Raw genomic sequence first — 22403 nt, 5'->3', positions numbered from 1 at the left:
TGAGCGTGTCCTCCCGCTGCCGCTCGCACAGCGGCTCCCGCATGCATGTGGCCAGGCTGCTGCCACCTGGCCCCGCCGCGGTCCTCGCATGCCAGGAGCTCGCGTGCATCGCTGCAGCGCGGGGACGGCGTGACCACGCGCGGCTCTTCCCGGTCGCCTTCTCCACGTGCCCTCCCTGCCCTCGTGGGGCTCCCCGTCGGCTCTCCCCGCGGCTTCGTTTCGGCGTTGCGCGAACGCCTTGGTTATTTCTGCTCCGCCGCCAGCGTTAGCTCAGTTACTTTCACTCGCTCCAGTTTCCGAATGCAGGCGTTCGCCCTGAGAAGTGGGGAATCACGGAATTATTTTTGTTTGGAAAAAATTTCTACTTGAAACGTGTTTCTTAGTTGCACATTAGCTTTGGCCCCTTCTCTCCTAGGCCCTTTTCCTTTCTGCCGGGCGCTGTCGGAGCCTGGGGGGAAGCCTGGGAACAAGCCAGCCCGTGGGGAGGGGGGGATATCCCTGTGTCCGTCCGTGTCCCGAGCTTTCTGCAGCTGTCTGCTCTCCAGGGAGGATGCTCAGAGCAGGGTTGGAGCAGGAGGAACTCCTGCCCTAAAATAAGCCTGCTTTGAAGTTTGGGATGTCACTTAATCTCGCTGTTTGAGGTTCGCTCTGTTTTATAGGTGTCTGCTAATAAATACTGTAGCGTGCCAAAAATAAAACTGTTAAACAAGGAGGAGAGAAAAAGAAAAGGCTCCTTTGGGCCCAGAAGTTCCAGTTTACTTCTCTTAGGAAAGCTCAGACTTTCTGGAACGGGTTTAGCTGTGCCTGGGCTGCACGGCTGGCCGTGGCTTTTCAGTTGGTGTTGCTGCCCCAGGGGAGGGACGATGGCAGCGATGGTGCTCGCGTGGCCCTTCAGCAGAGCCGCTCCGAGAGGGGCTGGACTGGCCCCGGCTCCTCGGAGATGGGATCGCTCCTCCTCGGGGCGCGGGGCTGCTCTTCCCCAGCACCGCATCAAGCATGGAGCTCCTTGCAGAGGAGCTGGGGATGTCCCGAGGCCACGGAGAGAGGAGAAAGCGGCCAGGTCAGGGAGTTGGGGATGTCCCAAGGCCATGGAGAGAGGAGAATGCAACCAGGTCAGGGAGCTGGGGACATCCCAAGGCCATGGAGAGAGGAGAAAGCAGCCAGATCAGGGAGCTGGGGACGTCCCCTGCCCTCCGAGCTCAGCCCTGACAAGAGGAGCCGTGTGAAGGACCTGGCCCAAGCAGGCTGGTGGTGGCCGAGGTGCTGATCTGAAGCCCTCTCTCGTGCTCCTCGCGGGGCCCCGTTTGCACCACGCGGGTCGGGTCGCGCTCGCCCAGCCCAGCGCGCGGCTCTCGCCCGTAGCAGCGCTGGCAAAACCCCCGTGCCGAGCCGCTGCCCCACCTCGGTACGGCTCGCGGGCAGACGCAGGCGGAAAGCGCTGGTCGGCGGCAGCCCTGGCGCCGCGGGCGGCCGGCGCGCGTTGGCTGGTGCGCAGGGTTCCCGGGCTTCCCCCGGGCTGCTGCGGCCCCGGCCGGTGCTGCCGGCGGCTCCGGGCAGCGCGGAGGGCGGCGGGTGCTGGGCGTTAGCGCGCTGCGTAGATCGCGCTGTGCCGGGGCAAGCGTTTGCGAGAGGAGCTGGCGTCAAACGGGGCGAAGGGACCCGTTTCCCGCATCGCCCACCCGCTTGCAAAGCTGCCGGCGCGGAGGGTCGGGGGGGGATGAGCAGGGTGCGCCGGGGCCGCGGCGAGGAAGAGCCCTGGGTCCCGCGGCGGCCCCGGCAGCCCCACCGGGCTCTGCCGCCCCTGCGAGCATGCGGGCAGAGTGCGGGCGGGCGGCTGTGAGCGGCGCATCCCGTCCCATCCCTTCCCCCTGCCGCCCGCGCGCTCCCGAGCCCCCGCTCTGAGTCAGCGCCGCTGCGTGGGGGCTCGGATGAGTAAGGGCTGCTCGGAGGGGACAGGCAGAGACACACGCCGGCACACGTGTGCGTCCAGCGCGCGGGGCCCCGGCTCCACCGCGAGCCCCCTCGCCGGGGGACATGGGGGCTTCGCAGCACCCTGCGCACGGAGGGCAGGTGCAGGTAGAGCAAAGCGATAAACGCCATCACCTCCTTGCTTCTCTTTCTGTCCTAGTACATCGAAGCCATCAGCAGCAAGCAAGGTGAGCTGGAAAACTACGTCTCCGATGGCTACAAGACAGCACTCACGGAAGAGAGGAGACGCTTCTGCTTCCTGGTGGAGAAGCAGTGCGCCGTGGCGAAGAGCGCTATCACCTACCACGCCAAGGTGAGCGGGTCCCACGCCTGCCGGCACGCTCCCGCGGTCGGCCTGGCTCCCGCGCTGGTGCCCGGCGCGAGCCGCTGCGGAGCAGCCTGGGATCCTGCAGACCGCAGCCGAGCGGGGCTGATGGAGCCAGCACCATGGGACGCACGTGCGTTCAGGCTCCGAAAGCCAGGGCTCTCCCCAGATCTATGCTTTTCCTCCCGGCTGTACGCGGAGCTGCTAATGCTCTTACGAGCGGCCGTCCAGTGACAGGTGACTTGGGGCAGGGGCGTCTCCCATCGCTGCTGCTCTCCGTTTCAGAGCAGCTTCTGGCTGCGGAAGATGGATGAGACCAACTGCGGTTTGCTCAAGTGCCAAAGTGATGGTACTTGAGCCAGAGCCTGGCAGCACGGCCCGCAGCCTGGCTTTCCCCAGATAGTGCTAGCCCCTCTCCAGCACAGCTCCACCTGTGTGGGAAGGTCCCTGGTAGGTGACTGGGGCTGCATTCACCTCCCGCAGGTCGAGCTGCCATTGAGGTCTTGGCCCGTGAAGTTTGAGGGCTCCAGCCTGCCAGGGGCTCATCGGCTGCTCGTGCATCGGCTGGTGATTTGCAAAAGCGGGAGAGGTGCACAGCAGGGCTGTTCCTGCTCTGCACCAGGAGAGCGGCGAGAGGCTCGGGGCAGGAGAGGGCTCCCTGTGCCATCACCGCCTTTCCGCCTGGCACTAACAGAGGAGGGGATTAAATCCGTGCGCTGCTGCTCCCGGCTCCCTCTTGCCCTCTCCGGTGCTGCCCGTATCTCCTGCGCAAGGGCTCTGGGGACTTTTGGAGGGCTGGAGCTGGGTTCGCGTGGATGAGGGGCGTCAGTAGGCAGGCGCTGCTCCCCTGGCAGGCTCAAACGCTCCTGTTCTGGTTGTTCCCCACTGCCACCCTCCATCGCTCACAACACCCATCTGTCAAGGCTGTGCTTGGAACAAGGGAGTAATAGAAGAGTTCGGATTAGTCAGAGCTGTCCTTGCGCTGTAATAGATGCTGAATCAACAATCAACATATGTTAACTTCTTACAAAGCGCGGGAAGGAAAACATTTCATTCCCTCCCGGCCCCCGGGGGGGAGGTGGTGGCGAGCGGCTGCCCAGGCCCCCGCAGCGTCGTGGGGCCGCTGCTCCGTCCCAGCAGCCCCGCGGACCTGGAGGAGCGGCGCGTTGCGGCAGCGCGGGCGGCTTCGCAAGAGGGAGCTTTGCGGGTGGCTCGTGCAGAACGGCACGGGTGTAGGCACGGCACGGGCTCACGCCCCATACCTGCCCGGCAGCCAGGCGCGCGGGGCTCACCGGCCGCAAGCACCGGCGCGCTGCGGACCTGGTGGCTGAACGATGCCGCCAGTAGCGACGTCTGCGCATCCTGCAGTCAGGTCATTCGCTTTGGCTGAAGTCAGTGTCACTCAGTGGCTGATACATTCCCACTCTTTTATATTGGCTTTAGAAGCCTTTTTTTTCATGCACAGGGATCAGGTCGTCTTTACGCAAGAACAGCAGTGAACCTACACAGACGTGTAAGCTCGTTCTCTGCGGTGCAGCTCTGTTGCGTGGTTAATTGGCGGATGAGCTGGCTTCTCTGGGGAGAGGTGGCGCGGAGTTCGCGGCTCCGCAGATGACTGCCGCTTGCTGGAGTGGCTTTGCGGCGTTCCTCGCCGTGTGTCTTTTCAGGGGAAGAGTTTAGGCAGGCGTTTGGGAACTATACGTTACATTGGACTGAGGAAAGACTTCGGGGAGCGTTTTTGAGTGTCTGCTCCCTTGGAGAGCCACGTGGTGGGATGCACTCTGCGGAGCTGCAGGTGTTACTTGAATAAGGAAAATTTTTAGCTCTATTTTTTTTGCTTTTGCGCTGTGATGGGTGGCTGCAGGTCCTGCCCCATGCGATGGGCCGCAGGCGAGGAGCACCGAGGGTTTTTTTAACCGAGTTTTAGCTGCAGAGCTGTAGGGGCCAGAGGCAATTGGAGCCGAGCAGTCCTGAAGACAAGCTCGTCCCTTGGGAACCAGGTAACAGCACAGAGCGCGTGCTGTGATCCCCCCCCACCCCGTGTGCAGCGGAGCTGTTACAGGCATCCGTCACGGTACCGTACCGCTGCTGCGGCCGTTGCAGTTCTGTTAATGCGTCTGAGTGTCTCGCAGTTCCTGACCTGCAGCATTATTAGGTTTTTATTGGTGTGGAAAGCAGGTCTCTGGCACAAAAATAATGTGCTGCAGTGGATGTCCTGGCTGCCTGCCGCCTGCCTCCAAGGCTGATCCTTCACTAGCTGCTCACCAGCAGCAGAGCTCCCCGCTGGCCCCTCGCGCCGGGGAGCAGCGCCCAGGCTAGGGGCAGGGTGCTCACCGACCCGAGCCGCCGAGCCGCCCCCTCCGCCACCACCCAGCCGGGCGGACTGGTGGGTGACCGGGAACGGCATGGCATGGGCGGCCCAGGAGCCACGAGGCTGCCGGCGGAAAGCTGCCGTTGCGCTGGGTCGCGCGGCGGGGAAGCTCGGCGGCAGAGCGGGAGCAGCAGTCACCACGCAGCACCGGCCCCGTTAACGGGCTGCCCGTTAACGCAGCCCACTCGCCTGGCTGTCCCTTCAGCGTGCCAGGAGCTGTCGTCTTCCCTTTCCTTGGTAGCTGTTGTCACCGTGACCCAAACAGCAAAGTGGTGCTGTTCCCACTGCGAATCCCTCGACCAAGTCTTCAATCAGGTTTAATTTCTTCCCTTGTTCGAACCGTGCTGTCCTCTGCGTAGCCCAGCTCCCTGCCTGGCTGCCTGTGGCTCATCTATTCTTCAAGCTGCCACACGCAGCATATCTCAGAAAGAGCTGGGGAAATGAATTACCTTTTCCTTCTCCCCTGTAAATTTTTCATGACACCTTCCTGGCTCAGCTGCCATCGGAGCCTGAAAAGGGTAAGTCCCCGTGTTTTATCTCGTTCGTGCCATGCACAGAGGAATAGATCAGTCTTGCTTGCTGTCCAAATGTGACGGGTCAGGCCAGCTCCAGATAGCCGCAGCAGTGCTGACGCCGGTCAGGCGAGGGATGCAGAGCGCCAGGGCTCGTGGCTGCCTGCGATGGGGCCGGCAAGGCCCTTCTGCCGCCCAAGGCAGGAGCAGCTTTGCTTAAACCCTCCTGACAGCTGTGTCTCTTCTCATCTCATGGACTGCAATGACAGATTCCCAGCCTCCCCAGGCAGTCCACCTTTGTGCTTGGCCATGGTTATGGTTGGACATCAGGGGACAAAATGTCCTGCCCTGAATATCCCTGCCTGCCGCTCTGTCCCTACCTGCTTCTGTTTAGGGTGAAAATTGACATTTCTCTTCACAGCATCTCCTTTCTGGGCTGGGTTTTGCTATGGGCTCCTGTGCCCTCATGCCTTTTTTGCCTTCTCTGTTGCAGGGGAAAGAAATGTTGACGCAGAAGCTTCCACTGTGGCAGCAGTCGTGCTCGGATCCCAACAAGATCCCGGACCGTGCTATACAACTGATGCAGCAGATGGCTGCCAGCAGCAATGGCACCATCATGCCCAGCCCTTTGTCTACATCCAAATCAAACCTCATCATCTCTGACCCCATTCCTGGTGCCAAACCTCTCCCTGTCCCCCCGGAGCTGGCACCTTTTGTAGGAGTAAGTATCTAAGTAGTAAAAGTTGTCCTGACCTTCTGAGCAAAGCTGGAGGGATGAGCCCAGGCCAGTGTCACCATTGTCCTCAGCAAGTTGCCCTTTGATTGACTGTCATAGATGCACAGGGTGTGCGAGAGGTTGGGGATTTCAGTGCATGTGCTTCTCCGGTACATGGGAAGTCTGGCTTGGTCTGACATGGAACGGACCAGCCTGCCTCATTCTGTCCTTCATGTATTTCCCCAGTTTTGGTACTTCCCTGAGAGGTATCCTGCCTTGCTGAGCTCCAGGGAGGCAATGGCTACAGTGAGGGGTCTCAGATGGGTTGTGGGGAGCTAGACTTGTCTGACTGTGGGGAAAGTCACTGGGAGCAGAGCACTGTTGTGGGAGTCAAACTGAAGTACCCTAAGTAACCTCAGGAAAAGGTGCTTAGAGTGAACCCATGTGATGAAACACTCTTCAGAGCAGGATCCTCCTGTCTGATACTGGAGGGTATGAGCTGAGTAGTAGAGCTCAGAAGAGATTTATTGGGTGCAAGACGACTTGGAGGGATGAAATACTATAGAGGTGACTACTGCTGCTCTTCCCAGAGCTTTATGCTTCAGGTAGGTAGGAAACAACCCAACAGGCCCAAGCTTCTGGTCTACAGTGAACCATGTTCCCTGGAGCTGCATCCCTTCTTTGTGGGAACTTGCGGTGGGATGCCTAATGAAGCCATTTCCCATCTTCCCTTCCCTCCTCTCCTTTCTCTCTAGCGAATGTCAGCACAAGAGACCATGCCAGTGATGAACGGAGTCTCAGGCCCAGACAGTGATGATTACAACCACTGGTCTGAGATGAAGCCAGCACAGCCCAAATCTTTATCTCCTCCCCAGCCTCAGAAGCAGCTGAGCGACTCTTACTCGAATACACTTCCTGTTCGCAAAAACGTTCCACCGAAAAACAGCTACGCATCAGGTAAGGATTTTTCACTGCCCTTTCCCCATTTGTCAGACCAGAGGGCAACTGTGCAGCATCTTCTGCTGGGGTGGGGGGCACTTTGCTGGTACTGGTTGTGTTGAGTGGTACTTGCAGGAAAGCCTTCTGCAGGGGAAGGTCACAGGGTTGATTTGGCAGCCACAGTCTGTTCCTGACGCATGGGGAATAGGATCGTGAATGCCAGTTGCGGGTTAATTATTTTGTTAGTGGCAGCGCAGTGATTAGCCACATCTCTCAGTGGTGATGTGCTGTTCTCACCTCTCTGGACATGGGATTACAAAATGTACGGAGATAACTTAGGCTGAAGCGTCTTTTAGGAAAGCAATGTTTCAGCCTAGTAACAGGATTTCTAGTAGGAAAATCTTGGGAAATCAGTAGAAGTCTTATCTATTACATAAGGAAATGAATGAGGCCTGAGGATGTGCTATCAGAGGGGCCTTCTGCAGCGTGGGTCAGGCAGACTAAGTGTCCTCCTGTGGCCCGGCACAGAGGCAGGCTGATGGGACCTGGTCAAGAAGCAGCTGATGCACAAGAACGTGGGGCTGCGAGGGACCAGCTGGGCCAGGTCTCCCGCAGTCGCAGGCATGAGAGGATAGGTGTTTTAATTCAGAAGGATCCACACAGTGGACCACAAAGACTTTGAGCATCCCCTGTGAGAAGCATAAGGCTTTTAGTACCAAAGGTGGAGGGCAGGAGGGTCTCGGGGTGATGCCAGTGTCTCCTGTTGGCAAGGAAATGGGAGGAGATGTGCTGTAGCCCCTGGGGAGCAAATAAATGAGCTGTTCAGGGGGGGAAGCATGAATGAAAACCTGGTCTGTCTGCTAACACTAAAGGTTTTATTGGTACCTGGAGTAAGATAAGTAGGTGTTAGGGACCAGGCCTGGCAGGGCCTGTCCTGTCCTTGGTCGTGTCAAATGCCACAGTAGCAAACTGAGCCTGGATATGGTCACAGGATTAAAGTCTTCAGGCATTTCTTGGTCTTTGTCTCCTGCCAGCTGAAAACAAGACGCTGCCGCGTTCCAGCTCCATGGCCGCAGGGCTCGAGAGGAACGGCAGGACGAGGGTGCAGGCCATTTTCTCTCATGCTGCTGGAGATAACAGCACCCTCCTGAGCTTCAAGGAGGGTGACCTCATCACGCTGCTGGTGCCGGAGGCCAGGGACGGGTGGCATTACGGAGAGAGTGAGAAAACAAAAATGTGAGTGTCATGCTGGTCCCTGTGCCCGTGAACCGCCTGCCCGGCCGCCTCGAGCTGCCGCTCTGTCTCTCCTGGCCCAGCTGCCAGGGAGGGGGCTTGTGCGGCCTCGCTTTAACCTTTTCTGAATCTTCCGTCAATAAACATGCGTTTGACTCTGTCCTGGGCCTTTGTCTTTCAGGAGAGGCTGGTTTCCTTTCTCTTACACGCGGGTTCTTGACAACGATGGAAGTGAACGGGTCCATGCCAGGTAGAAGCATCGCTTGCTGGGCTGCACTGTCCTAACGCGGAGCGCGACGGGGTTCCCGGCCCGGGGGGGTTGTGCCTGCTGGATTTGCAAGACGAAGGCCCTGTGCTTCTCCCAGCTCTGTCCGAACCAGTCTTGCTGGTTTGGAATGGGAATGTTTAATTTTTTTCCCCAGATATAATGTGCATAGTTAGAGATTCAAGGCAAAGGCATGTGGTCGCTTACTCCAGGGCAAATGCCATCGTGGGCAGAGAGGAAAAGGCTTTGCCTGACCATAGGGCCACCACCAGCACCATGATGGACTGTCTGGGCAGACAGGGTTTCTGGACTCACACATGTGTAATCATCTCCTGCTTCTTCTCTGCCTCCTCATGCAAATATAAGTATCAGACACTTTCTCTCTGCTGTGGAGAAATCCCAGGGAACCCTCATTTTAGGAACAACTTAATTGTTCACAAAAGTCCCTAGAAGAGCTGTGCAGTGACTAGGTGGGTCAGAGGTGGCCATTGCTGGAACAAGCCTGTATTTAGAGCAAGATGAAGTGTTTCTCGCTGGCCCTCCTTCGTGAAGGGAAGTTTGTTTTCCATCCCTGTGGGACGGCATACCCTGCCTCACATGAAAGCAAAAATAATAGTCTTTGGCCAGCATGGTGGAGGTCAGCACTTAGTGCCGGTGACCCAGAGAAAGGAGACCTGTATCGAACGGCTGAGGGCAGGTCTCTGTCCCGGTGGGATTTGTGCGTCTTGAAATTTGGCTTGTTACAGTGCCTGGGCTGGCTGGTGGTGGCGACAGGGACTGCCTTTTCTGCGGCCCTGAGGGGAAGTTGGAAGTAAATGGAAATGATGTTGGTGTCTTTGCTTTGGGTCCCCTCCGTTTAGTCTGCAGCAAGGGAAAAGCAGCAGCACGGGCAACCTGCTCGACAAGGATGATATCGCCATCCCGCCACCAGACTACGGCATGTCCTCACAGGCGTTTCCATCGCAAAACGTCAACACCTTCAAGCAGAGGCCGTACAGCGTGGCAGTGCCTGCCTTCTCCCAGGTGAGCGCTCGAGCCCGGCAGGCAGCGCGGGCACCGGCAGCAGTGCAAGACCGGGCACTGGTGGTTGACTGCCACTCGCTAGGGCAGCTGCAGTGGGTGCTTCCCCTCTCTGGGGCATTTGGGGGTTATTTTTTTAAACTTGGGAGATGCTTGAGCAAACCTCAGAGAGATGCTTGAGCAAACCTCAGAGCTTTCGTGCCAGTGTTTTTAAAGCAGAAGGAATTGTGTTCATGTTCTTACCGTGATATAGGCTGCGTGTACGTGAATGAGGGCTCCTCTCCAACAGGCCTATGTTCGTTATTTGTAGGACTACCTTATGCCCTATGGTTGTGCAATTAAAGACTATTCCAGTGGCCTCTGCCAACCACCATCTGCTCACTACAAGCCTTATACTAGGTCAACAGCTGTAAGTCCAAACAAATGCAATGTTTCCATTGGGATTTATGGACAGTTTGCTGTTTTTGCCTGGTGATTCTTGTGGCTTGCCCAGGGCTTCAGGCTGTCTCCTCCTGAGCATCTCTCCCAGAGGAGAAGGGGGAAGGGGAGACGGACACTGGGGAAACAGTGGGAGAGAGGCAAAGTGAATGGAGAAAAGAGGCCAGTTTGGCTAGCCTGGGTAGAGCAGACAAGACACAGAGTGGCACAAAAAGGCACCATAAACCCCCAATCGACAACACTTGCCAACTCCATGAGAGCCTCCCACCAGAAATGAGCTGTTCACAGGGAGCTGGAACCTTTTTCTCTTGGGCTTGCTGATTTAAGTGGAGGAAGTCACCATCTCGGCCCCGGCCAGGGGCAACAGCTCCTGGGACACGAGCACCACCGAACTCTGATGGTCCCGCAGGTGACGTGATCAGTGTAGCCCAGTAGCCACTGATGTGATGTGGCTTTCCAGCTGGACAAGCGTGGCTGGAGTTGCTGGCTGTCCTGGGGAAGCGTGATGTTGGCTTTCCCAGCGCAATCGGCACGTGCCAGCGGACAGGGCAGGGAGAGGGAGATGTGGTTGCTCAGCTCCTGATCCCTTCTGCAGGGCACTCTCAAAAGGCTGCAGCTACTGCAGGGGGGCTCTGCAGGGGAATGGGGTGGAGGGATTTCTTGATCCCCACTGTAGCCTCCCTTCTTGCTAGTTTGAGCCCAGTGGAAGCTGTTCTGGGCAGGGTTTGCCACTGGATTTTGGGTTTCATGACTAGAATCATTCTCTGGGATGGGGAAACCCAGGTCTTTGATCCCTGACGTGTGGAGAGCTCAGTGACCGGAGACTCTTGGTCCTTCCTTCAATGGTTCGGTATTTGTCATGGAGAGCAGAGCTGTTCCTCAGTCCGTATCCCAGGGCAGGCCCTTGTCTGGGAAGAGATGTCCTGGCTGGATCTCCTTTGAGCTCAGTTCCCATGTGCTCCTCAGAGCAGTGCAGTCCTCCTTCCCCCTCTGCAAAATGCCATTTAGTATCAGCTGAGTAGAAAATGGTCCAAAACTCTGTGTGGTTTCTGGTGGGAGTCAATACAGTACAAACACTTACCTTTTTCCACAGAACATTTCACTGGTCTTTCTCAAACTTACTGTCTGATCCCTTTTCAAGTGTGTCTTGTGTCTCGAAAGCCACCGGATCTTTGTACGAAGGTGGAGCTGGACAGAGCAAACCAGAGCTCGCTCAGCCGTTGCTCTTGTCTTGCTAGATTAAGTCTCGATCCGAAGAGAACGGTGTAACTTTGCTCCCTGCAGCGTAAATCCCATTTAAGTCATCTCCATTATTTCCCTTTCATCTTCAAATGCATTGGCTCTTAGCCCAAAACGTCTCTGGGTCCCGATGCATTTTGCTTTGTTCTTGTGACCCTCCAGTGTGACCCTCCAGCTGTGCCTCCAAAATGGCACAATCCGTGTCCCAGGCATCTCACTGCTTCCTCTGCTTCCCCCCCGCAGGGTCTTGATGACTACGGGACGAGATCCGTTAGCAGGTAAGACTCTGCCTTCCTGTCACATTACCTAAAAGCGAACTGTTGGCGTTTGTGCTCTGGGCGAAGTCATGCTGCAGTATCCCTTGGGAGGAGGCTTTCTGGGAGGTGGCCATAGGCCTGCCGGCATGTGGACGGTGTGTGGCCGGCTTCGGGCAGCTGGGGACAGGGAAGTGTCAGCGGCCTGGAGCAGATCGTTTGGAGAAGGATACGGTGCCAGTCTTGTGTCTGAGCGCGGAGGGACCCAGCGTCTCCGGGGAAGGGCAGGAGCTGCGTGGGCAGGTTCCAGGGCCAGCCACCGCCATCCCCGGCCACCACCGCCTTGGACCTGGTGCTCCATGTGCGACTTGCTTCTCTGGAGAGGCTCCGCGTCTCCGCGGCCAAGTTCTCCTGTCCTCCAGGTTAAACCAGGCTAGCGAGGCCTTGTAGAGCGCAAGCTTTCTAGGGTCTTGCCCGGGGATCTTCTCGCACCTGCAAGGTCGTTCTCCGTCCCCTTCCCTTGCTGCGGGAGCCTTTCCCAGGAGGCCTGTGGCCCCTGATCTGCGGGGACGGCGGTCTCTGGCCTGGAAGTGCCCCCCCCGGGCAGGGGGAGATGATCTCCGTGTGTAAGATAAAAACGCAGGCGAGGGGGCGTCGGAGCGAGCGGCGAGCGAGCGGTCAGAGCGGGCAGGGTTGGAGCTCGTCGCCCCGCTCCACCTCGCGCCCGGAGACACCACGCACGCAGCGACCGGGGGGCGGGGGGGGAGTTTCGGGCGAGGTCTCGTTCGGAGCCGAAGCCCCGGCGGGTCTCGGGCAGCCCGTGCTGCCGGCGCCGGGGGAGGCCGCGCGCCCGGCGGAGGAGCCGGCCTCTCGGAAGGGGTGCCGTGGCGCGGCGCGGTGCGGCGTGGCGTGGTGTGGTGCGGCATGGCGCTGCCGGCCGGCCGGCGCGGGCACGTGCACCTGCACTCTGGCAGTCTCTGTGCTTTGTTCCACAGCGGCAGTGGCAGTTTGGTATCAACGGTGTGAGGACACCTTGGCTAGCAGTGGCAACTTGCTGCTTGGAAGAGCTTTCCGCTTCTTTCCTCCTCCCCCCCCCCCTTTTTTTTTTTCCCTCCTTCTTTTCTCTCTTTCTCTACTTCTTTTGGAGTTTAAACTCTTGTGATCTTCAAGGAAACCATGGTGCTTCTCCATCCCCTCCCCGGTGTTTACAGTGCCCTTGTTTCTGAAGCCTTTCAGAGCAGAAACTGCCAGACAGTCTGCGCTCGCTTTGGAGCAGCCTGGATGCAGTTTACACTTAGTTGGATCCCGTTTTTGTACTACTTTGTGAATGTTAAAGATGCACTATCCCTCTTCTGAGGCTTTACACGAGCCGCGTTACACTAACATGGAAGAAACTCTTCCCAGAACGGAACAAATATGCATGGCCTATGGTATATGTACTGTTACTTACCTATCCTCTGAGCTCTCCTGCGACGCCATTTTCCTCCTCTGAAAGGGAAGGCAGGTCTGGTTCCTTTCCTCTCTGGTTCGATCCACTTTAATTCAACCACGCGTAAAAGGTTGCTTTTAGAGAAGTGGATGGTCCAGAGGTCTCGGCCTCGGAGAAAAATGGCTGGTTCTCAGCCGGGGCCGGGCACACTCTGTCCCGCTCACCGGCGAGGAGCAGCCCCGCAGCCCCGTCGGAAGGGTCGCTCCTTGTTGTTTTATAAATATATACATATATTTTTTTGTAGCAAGGTATTGTTTACCTCACGTTAGCGCTCGGGGGCGAACGGGGCTGAGGCAGCTTGCCAGAGCGGTCCGAAGCCGCGCTCACACCTTAAAACCGGACTTAAACGAAGCAACCCCCTGTCGGGTCCCTGGGGGGGGCTGGGGGAGAGTCCAGCGCTGAGCTCCCCGCGGTTTGGCGGGATTTGTGCGTCTCGATGACCCCAGAGGCGGCAGGGCCGGATTTCACGTCTCCCGGCGCGGCTTCTTCAGCCTCCGCACCCGGAGCGCAGGCTGTGCCCTTTCAGTGCCCGTGACAGTCTCCATTGCAAAGCCGTACACGCTTTCTTTTTCCGATGTGATTTTTAAGACCTCTGACATGCCTGTTTACTAGGACACTGCTGGCAATATAGACACAGACACACACGCACAGACACACACAGAAAAGTTTTTGTTTTATATACTAGACTATGGGCATATTGTAATAAGACCCTCCTGCATTGATGTCATAATTTTGCTAAAGATTTTTAACCCGAGATATTTCATGCTAAATGACTGAATGTAGAAGAAAAAAAAAAAAAAGAAAAAATTAGCAAAACTTGTATGAAGATTGTAAAGTGCTGAAAAACCTTTTTTTAAAAGCCAGAGAGAAATGTGCCCTGTACTGAGTTATTGTTTGAATAAAAGTTTTATTTATTGCATTGAGCTGGGCCTCGGTGTCTTTTTCGGCTGCCATGCCTGTGTTGCTGACCATTCACCAGCTTGCATCTGCCATGCTTTTGCTTTTTTTTTTTTCCTCCTCTTTTTTTTTTCCTTTTCTCCATTTCTCCATGACATTAGAGGGCTAAAAACAATCCCTCCTTGCCCTGTGTCTGTGTTCAGTTTGCAGGTCTGCCTAATTTGTGTTAAAACAGATTTGCTGAATGGAAGCAGCTGAAACTGTTTAAATGCCTGGTCTCTCCTCTAAGCCAGCGCCTTGCCCTGCCTTGAGGGAGATGCTGCTGCGACTGAGCAACTTGCTGCATCCGACCGCAGGGTCCACCAAAGTTGCAGTCGTTTTTCCATTTCTGGCTTTGTCGGGAATGCTGCGAAAACCACGCAGCCATTCCCAGACTTCATCCGAGCTTCACCGAGGGCCTGGGAGATGCGCCCACTCCCGGCGGGAAGGAAGCAGCCCTCCCTTCCGGAGGGAGCCCGCGGGGGAGGCGCCAGGCGCTGGGCACCCTCGGCACGGGGCCCCCCGCCTCCTTCCCCGGCGGCAGGGCCCGGACGCGCTAACCTGGCCTTGCCCTTCCTTCCCGTCTTCGCAGGGGCGCTGCCGCGAGGAGGGGCGGATATTAAAGTGCTGTAGAGCTCGTAAGTGTTAATAAATGCAACTTTTCCTTTCCTTTGCTTCCTCCGCACCATCTGAAGATGCGTGTAGCGCAGCTGGCGAAGTCTCCTGCAAGCGGAGCCCGTCCCGGCGGCAGCCTGCTCCCAGCCCAGCCTCTCTCTCCTTAACAAGTAGCCTTTTGCTCCCGTGAAGGCCGTGCCGTGTGTCTCGGTGTGCTACAAACTGCGTTCTGTTTCCCTTGCAGCCCTGATGTTGAAGTGGCCAGGTTTTGAGATGCCCCTGACCGTAGTTAGTAAGTTGACGGTTTTCGCGTGCCGACCCCTTCTCTCGGTGTGCTGTGCGCTGGCCGCGCGGGCGCTGGTGGACCTCCGCTGGGCTCGCGTGCGGGTGAGCGCGGGGAAGTCGTCACCGCTCTGCTTGTTGCGCCCACCGAGTCGAGCGAGCCCTGAACGGCTGCGGAGCGGCGCGTGGCCCGTGTCCCTTGCCGGCCACCGGCCGTCGGTTCAGAGCACGGCTCCTCACTCGGTCACTCGCTTTCCCTACACTCGTGGTGGAAGCTTTCCTGCCTTCCTTGGGCTCCTGAAAGGGGACGTCCTCTTTCACTGTCACCCAGGACCAGCCGCGATGTTCCTGTCTCTAACCATGCTGCACCTGCACGGCTCGTAGCAATAACACCGCTGCCGCGCCAGGCGACACTCCGGTTTCACGCTTCCATCTCTGGGCACTGAGCTTCTCCTTCCGTTCCTGCTGCTTTTAACTCTGCCTCCAAATCCAAATAACGAACCCTCTTTGGTCATAGGTCTTCGGTGCTCGATGCTGCCGCAGCCGTGTCTGCTCGCTGCATCGGCCGCCACGGACGCCAGCTCCGGTGCCCCGGGCAGAGCTCTCCTCGGCCGCCTGCGCGGTGATGGAGAGATGCCCCCGCGCGCTCACGGATGTAAAAAGTTTTTTGAGCAGCTTCTCTTGCTTGTAGGCTGTGTCGCGGTCCGGCTCCGTCCCCGGCCGGCTCAGGGAAAGGGTCCAGGGCTCCTCCTCGCTCCCAAGATGTTTGTCTGTGCGGCCTCTGCTGCGGGGCCGAGGGCCGTTACGGCACGGGGACGGAGCAAGTTGCTCGAGGAGATGAGACCGTTCTTGCACGGCACTCGGCCGCGTTGCCGGAGGCTGGGAGAGCCGGGAGCGTTTCCACGGTTTCCCTGATTCAGTCCGCGAGCGGGTTTCTCTGCGCTCGTCAGAGCCGCGGGCTCCCATCCAAATCGCTCTTCTCTGCCAGAGCGAAGATGGTTAAATAATAACCCCTGGTGACTCATCAGAGCAACCTTTTCTATCCTTTCAGTCTCGAGATCTATTTTGGCACACTAGGGGGAAAAGTGATCTAAGAATCTGCATTAATTAGGTGGGAAATTAATTACCCTATTTTTAAGCAAAAGCAATTTATCTTTTGAAGAAGGCGCGAGCACGCTCTGCAAGGGGAGCTGTGGCGAGGGGCAAGGAGGCAGCGAGCGCCCTTCCCGTGGAGGCCCGGGGGGCCGAGGTGGCTCCGGCGGCTCGGCCGGGCTGGAGGCGGGCGCGAGCCTTAGGCGAGGTGCTGAGCGCAGCAGGTCCTGGCTGGCGGGAGGAAGGGCAGCCTTGCCGCATCCTCGCTGCTCATAAGGACTCGCTCAGGTGTTTCCCATCCCGTTAACCTGCTCTTCGCCGATGCCTCCTCGTGCTGCCCTGAGGCCGTGGACAGCTGCCGTGAGCACGTGGGATGCCTCCCGCTGGGAGCCTCTTGCTACGTGTGATGTTCCAAGACCCTCGGATGCAGAGGGAGCAGGGATGTGATGGAGATGGGCCGAGCCGCAGCACGGAGCCCCTGCCCGTCCCGGATCCATGGTGCAGCGGTGGTGCCGGAGGAGGCAGAGCAGGACCTTGAGGGACTCCTCAGCCTTGGCCCCTCCGAGGACGGCCGGGGCTGCGCCGGGCGGCGTGGAAGCGTTGGCAGCGAAGAGGAGGAACGGCTCAGGACGGAGGCACGCAGGAAGGAGGCTTCAGAGGCCACCCCGGCCGCCGGTGCTCAGCACACTGCTGGATCCTGTGCCGCTGGCTCTCCCGCGCCGTGGGATACAGGACTGCGCCTGGAGCCACCTCTGCCGACAGCTGGGGACGTGGCAGGCTGCATCCTGGAGGGATGCTGTGTCCCGGAGGGCTGCTGCGTCCCGGAGCAGCGGGTCTGCCCGGGCGGAGGAAGCTGGGAACCGTGGCTGCTGCCGGGCGCCTGGACCCCGGCACTCACGCCGGGAATCCAGCACTGCCCCGTGGGGCTGCTCACAGCAGGACGGCGGGACCCTCCGCCTGGGGAAGCGGCCGCGGGACTGGCCAGGACAGCGGGTCAGGACAGCAGGAGCGCCAGGGCGGATCGGCACCGAGCGGCGCCCGCCGTGACCAGGGGCGGTGGAGAGGAGCGGGTTTATGGTGCTCGGTGTGACTCCCCGTGGAGGGAGGGGGCAGCGGCCGGGCCAGGGAGGGGCTGGAGGATGCAGGGATGCTGGAGCCCAGGGATGCTGGAGCAGCCCGGGGTGGCCACGCTCGGCTCTCCGCGGTGCTCATTGCGGTGGGCAGCCGCTGGCGCCCCGCTCGTGCGTGCAGCATGGTGCGTGCAGCCTGCCCCGGGGGACACGAGTGCCGCTGCAGGTGCCTGATGCCCTGGGAGCCCGAAGCCAAGCGGCTGCTCGGCGCTCCGGGCCGTGGGACTTGGCCTCTCCTGGGGGCGGCCGACGCCGGTTTTAGGGAGCTGGTGTCCGTGCCGCCTCTCCGCCCTCCCGCGGGCCAGCCGGCTGCAGGCTCTGCCCAGAGCCCGTCCTCCCGCCGTCCCCTGGCCTCTTGCTTGGCCGCTTTGCTTCCTGGCGAAGGTCTCCAGAGCCTTGGCTCCTCCTGTGCCACCGTTAGCGCAGGTCCCTGCCGCGCGCCGCGGCCACCTGCCCTCCGCGGAGGTGCGCGCTCCGCTCCGGCCCGGCGGCTCCCGCAGCCCAGCGAGCAGAGGGAGGTGTTAGGGCGGCACGGTGCACGTGGCCTCCAGGAGCGGTGCCGGAGCGAGCGTGGCCTGCGGAGAGCTGGCGGATCTGCACCTCCTCCGCGTGCGTCAAAGGGCCGAGTCCAGCCTGGGCATCTGCAGCAGCCGCTCTTGGTTTTGCAGAGCCGGAGCCGGAGCGAGCCCAGCCCTGTCCCCGGGAGAGCCGGGCCGGGGCGCTGGCCGCCCGCCCCGGGCTCCAGGATCACCTTGGCTGTGCAAGGTGGTCGCGCGGGACGTCGGGCTCCTGCTGCTGCTCTGCTCGGGGAGCTGCTGCTTGAGCGAGGAGCTGTGAGCGGTCGGTCAGGGACCTTGATTTTTAATGAACCACCTTTGTTTCCTCCCCTTTGGAAGCCCCCAGCTTTAGGCATGCTTAAAAGCAAGGTGGGAGAAAGCGTCCCCTCTCCCTGAGCCGAAAGAGAAGCGGAGGAGCGAGCAGAGCAGCTCGCGCCGAGCTGCCCCCGGGCTTTGCAGACGGGGCAGGGCAGAGCGCGCCCAGCTTTGCCGCTCCTCGGTGCTGCTTCCCCGCGGGCCAAGGGCAGCGGGGCTGGCGGCGCTCTGGGCGCTCCGACATCCCCGTTGGGTGGGTCCAGGCTCCGAGTAAAAGCAGCCAGGCCGGGAGCTGAGCGCGCCCAGCGCAGCCTGCAGCATCTGCTGCCACCAGAGCCACGCTGCAGCCACGTCTCTGTAGCAAAAGCTTGTTGGTGTCTCGCCAGGTTGTCTCTTGCTGTCCCGCCGTCCTGCGCGCACAGGCCCCGCTGCCGCTCGTTGCCGTCTCCCCTGCTAAACTCTGCCTTCCTCTCTCTCTGCAGAAACCCCTTTGCCAACGTCCAGCTGAAACCAACAGTGACGAACGACAGGTCGGCTCCTCTCATCAGCTGATCCTGGGATTGCTGGCCACCACCGTGCAGTTTGGCACGCGTTGCCTTCTCACCGCCGTTGTTTGCATGTCTGGCTTTCCAGAACTTCGTTTTTAGGCAGAGTTTATATTAATCCTGCTGCTTTGAAAGCCAAAGGCTAAAGCTAGTGCTCTATTTTCTCTTCTCTAGATCCAGCTTATTCAGCTCAGTCATAGAGGGTTAAAGTTACCAAGCAGCCTGTGCTTTGCATGTGCAGAAGTAGGACAGCGCTCGTGGCCCAGGGCGCGCAGCATGTATCCCGCAGCCAGGTTCGCTTGCAGGCTTAGCGGCAGGCCGACGTGGCTGCAGCTGATGAGCCGCTCGCTGAAGGGGAGCTGCGCTTCGCGGGGTGCTGCCACGATGGTCCCCCCCTTGCTGCAGCCCAGGAGGGAGCCCGCTGGCCGGCCGGAAAGCCCTGAGGCTCCTTACGAGCAAAGCGGGTGATAAAACCTCCGCCGGCTCCCGATCGCTGCTGTGAGCCGTTGGCTGCTCTGCTGGGTTTCTCGGCCGCTGCAAGTCGGGCGCTGCGGGGTCTGCAGCACCCTGCCGGCGCGGGTGCTGGCGTCGCGGCGCCCGGGAAGGGGCAGAGCCTTGCTCTCAGGAGGGAAACGTGGACGCGGAGGTTTTGTAAGGCTCGGCCCAGCTACCGGCTGGGTCTCTGTATATAGTCGGGTATTATGGTACTGCTGTAAAATATAAGCTAGAAAAATACTTTAGGAGGTGGCAGCTCTGGTCACTCCGCAGTGTTACCCCCCCCCCCACCATCCCCATCATCGGCTCCGAGACGGACCTGGCGGCAATGGGCATCCCATGGCCAGGCTCCTGCTCAGATCCAGATCCTGCTCCCGGGGTGAAGGTGTTTGCGCACCCCCTTTCCCAGGCCGCAGCTCGCTGCCGTCCTGCCCGTGGTGGCTGCATGCGCTGCGCTTGTGCCGGCTGCTGCCAGGGCGCCCGCGTGCTGCCAGCCCGGCTCCGCAGGAGCCTCTTCCCGGGCCTGGCCCTGCGATCCCGCTGCCGCACGAGCGGGAGCATCTTAGCCCCTGCCGCCTGCCCCAAGCCCTGGCGGGGCCCCGGGACGCGGTCCCGCTCCCCAGGCACCTGCTACGGAAACGGGAAGAGGGAGCAGGGCTTCCCGCGCAGGAGCTGCAGCTCTTCTGAGCGAGCAGCTGCCCAGCTCCGGCTTTGCTGGCAGGATGAGGCGGCAGTGAGGGACCTGCTGGCAATGTGCTTTGGGGGGGGGGGGGTGGCAATGCCCTTTAACATTTTTTGCCTTTTTCATTATATTTGTCATTTTGCACTTTTTAATTGCTAGAGCTCAGAGGAACGGTCGGTTGCTGGTTGTTTTAACAGTAGCTTTAGCCCAGGAGCATGTGATGAGTAGCAAAGAGCCCCCGCGTGTGTAGATCGCTGTCGGTGTTTTGCTGTAAAGGAGCGTGTCACTTCCAGCTCCAATCAGTCGCTGATCGCTGCTGCAGCCTCTCCACTGATTCCGCAGCTCCTCGGAGGAAAGCGCCTTCTCCGGGACTGCTCGGACGCCGGCTAACGCAAGGGCTGGTTTCCATCGGCCCCGTGCCGCTGCTTCCTCTCGCGGGGACGGAGCCACACCGAGGCCCCAAGCTGCAGCCGGCTGCCTGCTTCCTCCCGGCACTGTGGCTGCATCCCTGAGCCGGGAATTGCCCACTCCTGCCACCCACGGACGGAGGCAGCGGCCAGGGAGCAGGCAGGGACCTGCCTGAGCTGCCGCTTGACTTAAGTCGACCCCGCAGCCACCTCCCTCGCCCGGCGGGGACCTGCCCGGAGCTGCTGCAAGAGCGCTGGGAGCCTGAAGCCGTCCCGTGGGCGCCGGCCGTCGCGCTGTGCCAGTTCGGGGGGGTCGCAGGTGCTTTGGGCCGGGACAAGGGCCGGAGGCAGCCGCCGTGGGCAGCAGCCCTGCTCCAGCCAGCCCCAGGGCTCCTGGGGCTTCGCTGCACCTCCTGGCTTGGTGGCACCTGCAAGATGTAACCTGAAATAATTTTTTATGAAAAAGTAATTTATGAGCAATAAAATTCCCACACACACCCCTGCCCCTCCCCGGCCCCGTTTTCCTTGGTTGGAGGGGCACCGGCACACCCCCCACAAACAGGAGCATCCAAAGGCCTTTCGGGCGCCGGTGTCTTACAGCAACGTTGCTTCATTAGCAATGCTCTTCAGAACATTATTTGTCTAAATCTAGAGCGGCTCCTGGCCCAAGGGAGGGACCAGGCTTGCTGACAGCTGAAGTGCAGAAAAGCGGCTGCTCCCCGCGGTCCGGCCCCGCTCCCCCCGGCCGCCGCCACCGGCCCCTCGCTGGGCAGCCACTGGCCCCTTCCTGCCTGCCAGGAATGATGCGGGAGGGAAACAGCTTAAGATATTTTAAAAACTTTATTATTGGCCCGATGATGTTTGACACACATGCTGGGAGCTGTATGGAAATCAGCACTGATTAAAAAATACAGCAATTATGACCCGTATTGATAAAATATACAATGTAATAATAGCCTTTCTATTAAAAAAAAATATCCAAGCCTTAGCTCTGTTCTCATGCTGCCCTCCAGAGGCAGATACCTTCGAGTCTATAGACCAAAACCCTGGGATTGGCATGCAGGGAAGGAGGGGGAAGCGGGAAGGGAGCCGCAGCCGGGGTGTCCAGCACTGCCGGGGTGCCCCGTCCCTCCGTGGAGAACCGGGTGGGTGCTGCCCCGATGGCACCGTGCCAAATGGGAGCCCGAGGGGTGGCGGGGAAGGGATCAAGCCACAGCTGCCCCATGCAGCAGGGTAGAGCTGAGCGGGGCTGGCACCAGGGCCGGGGGCTGCGGGGGTGATGGGGGGGGGGGGCACCCCAGCCAAGCGGCCCCAGCAGCAGAGTGCAAGCAGAGACGTGGGAGAGCAGTTTGGGGCACAGCGCAGGGGTTATGGGCCATGCTGGAGCCAGAAAACACTTAAATAAAATAATAATAAATTAAAATGAGTAAATTAAAATGAACTGCTAACTGGCCATAGCAGGAGAAGCAACCCACAGTGGCGAGGTCCTGGGCTGGCACAGCAGCCTGGGCTTGCAGAGCTGGGGTTGGGGGGCGGAGGGGGAAGACACCCAAGTAATAATGCAAAATTTTGGCAAGGCTGTTAAGCCCCCCGCCCTGGCAGGAGGCCATGGCCAGCCTCCTCCCAAAACGCCGAGCGGGCCCAGGCTGAGCTGCAGCTTTGGCGCCCAGGGCTGGCCTCACATGGCAAAGCATGGAAAAGGCATGGGGGGGGGGGATTAAATTAATGCTAAGCGGCAGCTGCTCCTTAAACTGGAGCATGAGCATCCGCACGGGCAGCTGGGCCTGGAGCAGCCTGGGGCGCGGGAGCAGCAGCAAGGGGCCGAGCCACGGCATGGGGGGCAGCCAACCCAGGACCGGGCTCACGCTGCCCCGGCGCTGGAGCAAAGTTAGCATGGTGCAGCACCAAAAGCCTGGGGGTGTGAAGAGACAGGGGAAGGGGCCACCCTGAGCAAGGCTGGCCCTGATGCATGCCCGGCGGGGCATTGCACGCTGCCCCCCCACCCCCCCCCCCCGGTGCAGCTTGCTGCCGGCCGGCGCGGAGCCAAAGCGGCTCCAGCCCCAGGGCAGCGGTGCCAGCTCCAGGGCACTCGGTGCTCGGAGCAGGAGATGGAGCATGAATTCGCCTTCCAGCACAGCACTGTGCCCTGACCCCCTATGTCCCCCAGGGCAACAAGGGCCAGGCGGTGCCCGGACAGCGCAACGGGGCTGGGAACAGCTGCAGGGGCTCAGTTAGGGGAAGCCCTCCAGCCCCCCCCGAACCCAGAGGCAGCCTGGTGGGAGAGCCGCGCTGCACCGGAGCTGGGCTCACGGGCTCGGCCAGGCGCTGCCCTGCTTGGAGCGAGTGGCCGGAGTGGGGACTGGAGGGGAGGGCGAAAGTGCTGCTCCTGCCCCACGGCCACCCTGCAAGGGTGAAAAATGAGGCAAGAGGGGTTTTTTTTTGGGGGGGGGGGGGGAGGGGGGTGACCGTGTCCCTGTGCACTTGTGCATGCAACCCATGTGTGTACATACATACACACACACATACATGCGTGTATACACACACACACACACACACACACACACACACACACACACACA

The 22403-nt window shown here is 59.8% G+C and overlaps 1 protein-coding gene across 1 annotated transcript in view; it reads left to right on the top strand.

The window, feature by feature from the left end:
- Positions 1-22259, top strand: part of BAIAP2 (BAR/IMD domain containing adaptor protein 2) — a 65170-nt gene extending 42911 nt beyond the window's left edge. Inside the window, exons 7-15 of the mRNA XM_067308543.1 lie at positions 2129-2281; positions 5670-5897; positions 6647-6848; positions 7865-8066; positions 8245-8313; positions 9189-9351; positions 9659-9757; positions 11269-11303; positions 18178-22259. Coding sequence (XP_067164644.1) covers positions 2129-2281; positions 5670-5897; positions 6647-6848; positions 7865-8066; positions 8245-8313; positions 9189-9351; positions 9659-9757; positions 11269-11303; positions 18178-18247 — 1221 coding nt within the window. The 3' untranslated portion in view covers positions 18248-22259. The remainder of the gene's footprint in view (positions 1-2128; positions 2282-5669; positions 5898-6646; positions 6849-7864; positions 8067-8244; positions 8314-9188; positions 9352-9658; positions 9758-11268; positions 11304-18177) is intronic.
- The last annotated feature ends 144 nt before the right edge of the window (positions 22260-22403 follow it).

Source organism: Apteryx mantelli, chromosome 19 (genome assembly GCF_036417845.1).
Source record: "Apteryx mantelli isolate bAptMan1 chromosome 19, bAptMan1.hap1, whole genome shotgun sequence".
Taxonomy (NCBI): Eukaryota; Metazoa; Chordata; class Aves; order Apterygiformes; family Apterygidae; genus Apteryx; species Apteryx mantelli.
The sequence above is the reverse complement of the archived record's forward strand: the minus strand, read 5'-3'. Positions and strand labels throughout refer to the sequence as shown.